At 46.6% G+C, this 6,560-nt stretch overlaps 1 protein-coding gene across 1 annotated transcript; it reads left to right on the plus strand.

The window, feature by feature from the left end:
- Positions 1-1,452: 1,452 nt before the first annotated feature.
- On the plus strand, positions 1,453-4,121 carry LOC308314499 (kinesin-like protein KIF2A; the record flags this gene model as incomplete). The annotated part of the gene is given in 2 exon segments (XM_080762130.1): positions 1,453-4,036; positions 4,039-4,121. Coding segments are annotated over 2 exon segments (2,667 nt in total).
- Positions 4,122-6,560: the final 2,439 nt, after the last annotated feature.

A 6,560-nucleotide genomic window follows, 5' to 3' on the forward strand; every position in this document is an offset into this window, starting at 1 on the left:
TGCAGATCACGTCAGATTTGTTGATATAATGTTCATTGGCTGTAGATGTTTCATGTCCGCCATGTCAGATGACAAGACCAGTGTTGGCGCTCTTTCATTAGTGCAACGTCTAGATGATGAGGATGGCGTAGCGACGCAGAGTTCATCTTCCTTGGTTCAGTCATTGATGCCCATTGAAGCCTGGAGAGCGCCTAGGCAGGCGTTGCCAGGCAACCTGTAGATAACTTTCCCTGCACTGTGAACTTTCGGCAGAGAAAGAACACTCTCTGACTCAGTGAGCAGCTATCTCACTCGGCCAAGGTCATATGCATGTAGACTCCAACCATAATAGACACTTCATTATTGCACGTTTGTGGCTGGTGGCAGACAACATGGAGACTGAATAAGGAGTCAACAAGATATTAAATGGGACAGATGAAAACATATTTTGGCCATAAACCTGAATGACATGACATTTAAGATGATTAGGAACAACGCTGTATAAACAGGCAGTAGGTCAAGCGTAAAATGATGATATGGAGCATAAGGTGACAATATGAATGATCCGGCCTGGGTCAAAGTTCAGGAGAATATGAGAATATGAGACATTGACCACTGGACATTAGTTTGTAAACAGATAAGACCCATTTTATCTGTCACGCACTCCCCTCCCACATCAAATTGGCCCCTTCCATCGAGACCTTTAAATCTCGCCTAAAGACCCACCTCTTTACCTTGGCTTTTAACCCCGCTTGAGTTCCATCGGTCCTTGTATATGTTTTGTCTCACTGTGATGCTGTTGTTTTTCTGTTGTTTTTCTGTAATAACAGAATGTAGGACTAGTAGCATGCCAAAGTTTGTGCTATTGCCATAGAGAATGCATTGGGCGTTTAAGTTAAATAACTCAGAAACTACAAAACATTTCAAAGTAAAACGTTCCAGCAGGTGTCTCCACAGTAAGCTGAATAATAAAAAGTATGAATTGAGTTTCTAGGTGAAAGTGATTTTTTGACGTGCCAAAATCTGCCATTGAGCCCCATGTTAAAAGTCTCAAATTTGAAAGCACTATATTTCTAAAACTATGACACCTTTCAAAGATTCCTTTTCAGGCAAACGTCCACCGTAAGATGAACCTAAGTATAGGCTAGAATGGGGATGGTAGGTTTAACTATGTAGGACTATAGTAGCATGCCAAAGTTCCATATGTTGATCTGACCCCCCATACCAAAGCGGCAGCGCTCGCCCAGAAGTCTGCTGTCTCCTAGGCAGATGTGTAAACGCAACAACTCCCTTTGGTGTCTTACTGGTAATAGATGATGGAGAAGGGGATAGCGGAGGTCTGTGTTGTGCGTGACGTCAGCCCAGCGCTCAGTCAGACCTATATATGGTGTTATAAACGTCACGATAGATAGAAGGCACATAAGGAAACAGAAGAACGCAGTCTAGAGAAGAGAAGACAGAAACCCTCTGAGTATGTCTCCTTCAGCGGAGAACATCCGGCTCCAGTCACTCGAGGCGGAAAAGGAGCCATTCGAGAAGGTCTACCGGATGGGCTCTGTGCTGAACAGCGGGGGATTCGGCACGGTGTATGCGGGCAGCAGGATTGCTGACGGTGCACCGGTCGCTGTGAAACACATTACCAAGGTTGACAACTGGGGCACCATCAAGGGCTCCACGGTGCCCCTGGAGATCCTGCTCCTGAGGAAAGTGAGCAGTGCGTCGTTCCGTGGGGTCATCCGCCTTCTGGACTACTATAAATGTCCAGACGGTTGGCTTATCGTCATGGAGCGCCCGGAGATGGCCAAGGATCTGTTCGACTACATCACGGACAAGGGCACCTTGGATGAGGCGACAGCCCGGGGCTTCTTCCGCCAGGTTCTGGAGGCGGTGCGGCACTGCTATGCTTGCGGCGTAGTACACAGGGACATCAAGAACGAGAACCTGCTGCTGGACCTCCATACGGGGGAGCTCAAGCTGATCGACTTCGGTTCAGGGGCTATTCTCAAAGACACCGTCTACACTGATGTCAGCGGCACACGAGAGTACATCCCGCCGGAGTGGATCCGCTTCCATAGATACCACGGCCGCTCTGCGGCAGTGTGGTCGCTGGGCGTGCAGCTGTATGACATGGTGTGTGGGAACATCCCTTTCGAACGGGACGAGGAGATTCTCAGAGGACGCCTGTACTTCAGGAGGAGGATTTCTCCAGAGTGCAAGCACTTGATCAAGTGGTGCCTGGCCCTGCGGCCTTCGGACCGGCCCTCTCTGGAACAGATCTGTAACCACTCCTGGATGCGGGGGACCCATCCTGTCGCGGACGGGCCCTGCCCTTTTGGAAAGATTGTTGTCAGTACTAATGTCGATATAAAGTGCAGTGATGGGCGAATCCACCAGGCGACCGTGACCTCACTGAACAAAGACAACAACAGTGTTGCAGTGGAGTGGCTTGAGAACAGAGACAAAAAAAGGAAAGAGTTTGACTTGGGGAGTATATTTGCTCTAAACCCACATGTGGCCCCAGATGAGATTATCTCCCGCCCAAAGACACCACCACCGCCTCCCACTCCTTCTTCTGTTAAAATCAATAAAATGGTAAAGAACCAGAACACGCTAGTGCTGTCTCCATCCAGAGATAAAAGAGTGGCATTGGCCCGCACCAGGCTGCCCCGGGAGTCTGAACGACCACCCCTTCCCCCTGCCCAACAGCCTGCACAGGTTCAGAGTCAGACACCACAACTCCAGAGGAGCCCAAAGAGGAAGTCCCACTGTGTGAAGGAGGTGGAGAAACTCCAGGAGCAGAGAAAAAGACGCCGGCTAGAGCAGCAGGAGCTGAGAGAGAAGAGGGCCCAGGAGGTGACCGCCATCCCTAACTGCGAGATTATGAGCATGATCAGGGATTTCAGAGCCGGTCTAGAATACAGACCTCTGACCACTGCCGACCTGATTGAAGAACACAGAATATGTGTCTGCGTGAGGAAGCGTCCACTGAACACAACGGACCTGGTGGATGTGATCACCATTTCCAATAAAGACGTGGTGATGGTCCACAAACCTAAACAGAAGGTGGACCTGGCCCGCTACCTAGAGAACCAGACCTTCCGCTTCGACTACGCTTTTGACGACTCCACGACCACTGAGATGGTGTACAAGTTCACGGCCAGGCCTCTGGTGGAGACCATCTTTGAGAGCGGCATGGCTACCTGCTTTGCCTACGGACAGACTGGAAGTGGAAAAACACATACTATGGGTGGAGAGTTTTCTGGACAAGACCAGGATTTTTCCAAGGGAATCTACGCACTAACGGCTCGGGATGTATTCCTTATGTTGAAGAACCCCAACTATAAGAAGTTGGAACTACAAGTATATGCAACCTTCTTTGAAATCTACAATGGGAACGTGTTTGACCTGCTGAACGCTAAAGCAAAGCTGAAGGTGTTGGAGGACAGTAATGGGCAGGTTCGGGTTGTAGGACTACAGGAGAAAGACGTCAGATGTACAGAGGACGTGCTCAAACTCATAGAAGTGGGAAACGGCTGCAGAACACTGGGTCAGACATCGGGCAACGGCCATTCTTTTAGGAGCCACGCCATGTTCCAGATCATTCTGCGAAGAAGAGGTAATACACATGGGAAGTTCCTGCTAATCGACCTGGCTGGGAACGAGAGCGGAGCTGACACACCCAGCACCGACCGCCAGACTCGTCTGGAGGGAGCTGAGATTAACAAGAGTCTACTGGCACTGAAGGAGTGCATCAGGGCTCTGGGACACAACAAGTCTCATACGCCTTTCAGGGCGAGCAAGCTCACCCAGGTCCTCAGAGACTCCTTCATCGGGTACAACTGCCGAACGTGCATGATTGCAACCATATCGCCTGGCATTACGTCATGTGAAAACACGCTCAACACACTACGCTATGCTAACAGAGTGAAGGAACTGGTGGTAGGCCCCAACCAGGTATTGGAGAAGGATCGAACCAGTTGCCAGTCAGTCGACCAGAACCAGCTGGAGCCAACGCCACAAGGAGATGACCTCAAGTTGCTCTGTGAGCAGACCGAGAAGTGTCTCAGCTTTTTACCATCCAGGAAACGATGTCTCAGATGGTGGCGATGGAGGAACAGGTTGTAGAATACCATGCGCTCTAGTCATCTAGCAGGTTGGAGGATGACAGAGGATATGAACAGATCTTCAGGCTCAAATTAGTCATACTTTTATTAAACCCCTGCACTATTTGGGAGGGGGGACATTTTTTAAGTTTTTTCGAGTTGATTTACATTTCCAATGAAGAACGTTTAGGTTTTTTTCCCCCCACCATGTTTTTTCATCTTTTATAATTGCTTAGCCTTTACTGGGATGCATTGGTGAATTACTTGAGACACCTGAGACATTCTGTGTGAATTGCACACAGAATTCCCTGGGCTGCTCAAAATATTCTATACTTACAATAGTCTTTGCAATAAAGGCTTTTAAATAATTTCTGAAAGCATATTTTTACACCAAGGCCATTTCCGTGTGCATTGCCTCTGTTATATCATGTGTGTTTTAACTTGTCTCTTGATGTTATTTGATGCCATTTGTTTCTAATATTTACTTTAATGTTTGATTTTTAATGTACTGTACTTAGTGTCATCTTGTTGCTTTTATCTTGTTTTGTAAAGCACTTTGTAACCCCGTTTTGAAAAGCACTTTTTACAACTTTTATTATTATTATTATTAAAGTGTAGGCCTATAACTTTACGGCCGTATTTGGCCAAGTCAACTTTCTTAGAGCCAGTCAGTCATTTTCACTCGTGACTTTAAATATTTCATACAACTGTTGGCTTTTTGTTTGTACTGTATACATCCTGTTGCTCAGAACTCTTACCTGACATTATGTGAAAAATTGCTGCACCGTGAATAAACAACAGTTCACTTGCCAGCCTTGTTGCATAATTTAATAACCCCTAGACATAAGGGAATGTAACAAACGTGACACGTCATGTATGTTTGTGCCGCCGAGCTGGTATGCACTCCTGATTGACTTACCCCGACCCGTCGCCTTAACTGATTGGCCGAACTTATGCGTATCACTGGTGCCGCAAAGCCAATATAAATGGAACAACTTGTTTTTCCCAACATGAAAGGCCGGCGCGTGCTCCTAGTATTTATAAATCATCTACAGTATGTCGGATGTAAACCTCATATAATATGTCAAACTGTTACTGTTCAGGATTCAAATTGAAAAATAGCAAAAATAACAGTTCTACAAGTTAAAAAAAACGTGTCGCTTCGCGTCACATTTCCAGCTTGTGGATCTGCTGTAGTATGACACAAAAAGTTAGAATATGGAGATGAGAGGATTCTGCCCGCCAACAAGGAAACATACTGTAGGTATGACACCTTCTTCACACACAACACGAAGACATAAGAGGAAACCAGGCACACGCCATAACTGGATGAGTTTATTTGTTTCAGCACTGAAGATGCTCACAGTTATGTTACATGGGGATTACATGAGTCGGTTTTGTTCCTGCTCTGTAAAAGGGCCTCTGTTGGCCTCAGAATCAGATGTCCGTAGTGATGCCAGCTTCCCATTGTAGAAAACAAGTATACTGAAGTACTGAACAATAGGGTATTGCTTTGTGTCTGTAGTACTGAGATCCTCTAACTAAGGCCTAAGTTATACTCGCTCACTCCACCAGAATCGTCTTGTTTTTGTCGAGCGACGCGGTCGTGCGACAAAGTATGAACTAGGAAAGAAAATAAGAGCTCCAATCATACAGAGAGGTAAAGAGGAAGCATATCGTTCCAAAGAAAATAAGAAAAAAAACGGTATAGAGTAGAAGGGAGGAGGAAAAGGAGGTCCAAAGGGAGCAAGGAGAGAAAAGACGGGCATGCCAAAGGAAGGAGAGTGAGAAAGAAGGGGAGGGGGGGGGAGTTGAACGAAACAAAACAAAACAAAAGAATAAAATAAGTTAAATTTAGAAGAGGGAGGAGAGAAGTGACGAAGGCTGAGAGTGAGTTTGTTTATGGGACGTTAACACTAAAAGCCATGCAAAGAAAAGCTCATGTCAACATGCACACAGCAATACAAGCTAAAAGCGTAGAGAGCAGGAATCCCCAGCGTGGTTGAGAAAAACGGTCAACCCCCACAGTTTGTCTGTCTATTTACAAAGAGAATAAGTTTCAGGAGCTAGTGTCCTCCTCAAGCCCCGACTTGTACTTTGGGCGATACCGTCCGGCGCCAAACATGGCAGATATTCAAGCCCACAACGTGTTGCGTCCGCGGCGCAGTGTGGGCTTGTAGGTCCGTTACGTTCGCCGTGTGACGCTGTCGCAAGACGAAGCACAAATTGGGCATTATCCTTCGGCCTGGCCTACACGCACAATGATATGAAACGGACACATATCAATAGAAGAGCATATTCCCTCTCCAAAAAGAGGCTAAGTCTACATTCTTTAATTACTGGTAAATCATTATTAGAATTCCTTTTTTCCCTCCTTTTTTCCACAGACACAAGTTCTCTGTCCCTCCCTCTCAGAAAGGTCAGGGCAAGAGAGAATTTGTATAACTTTGTTCTTGTCCTGTTCTGTTAAAGTCAGAA

This window comes from Protomyctophum bolini (genome assembly GCF_963924005.1).
Source record: "Protomyctophum bolini genome assembly, chromosome: 4".
Classification (NCBI taxonomy): Eukaryota; Metazoa; Chordata; class Actinopteri; order Myctophiformes; family Myctophidae; genus Protomyctophum; species Protomyctophum bolini.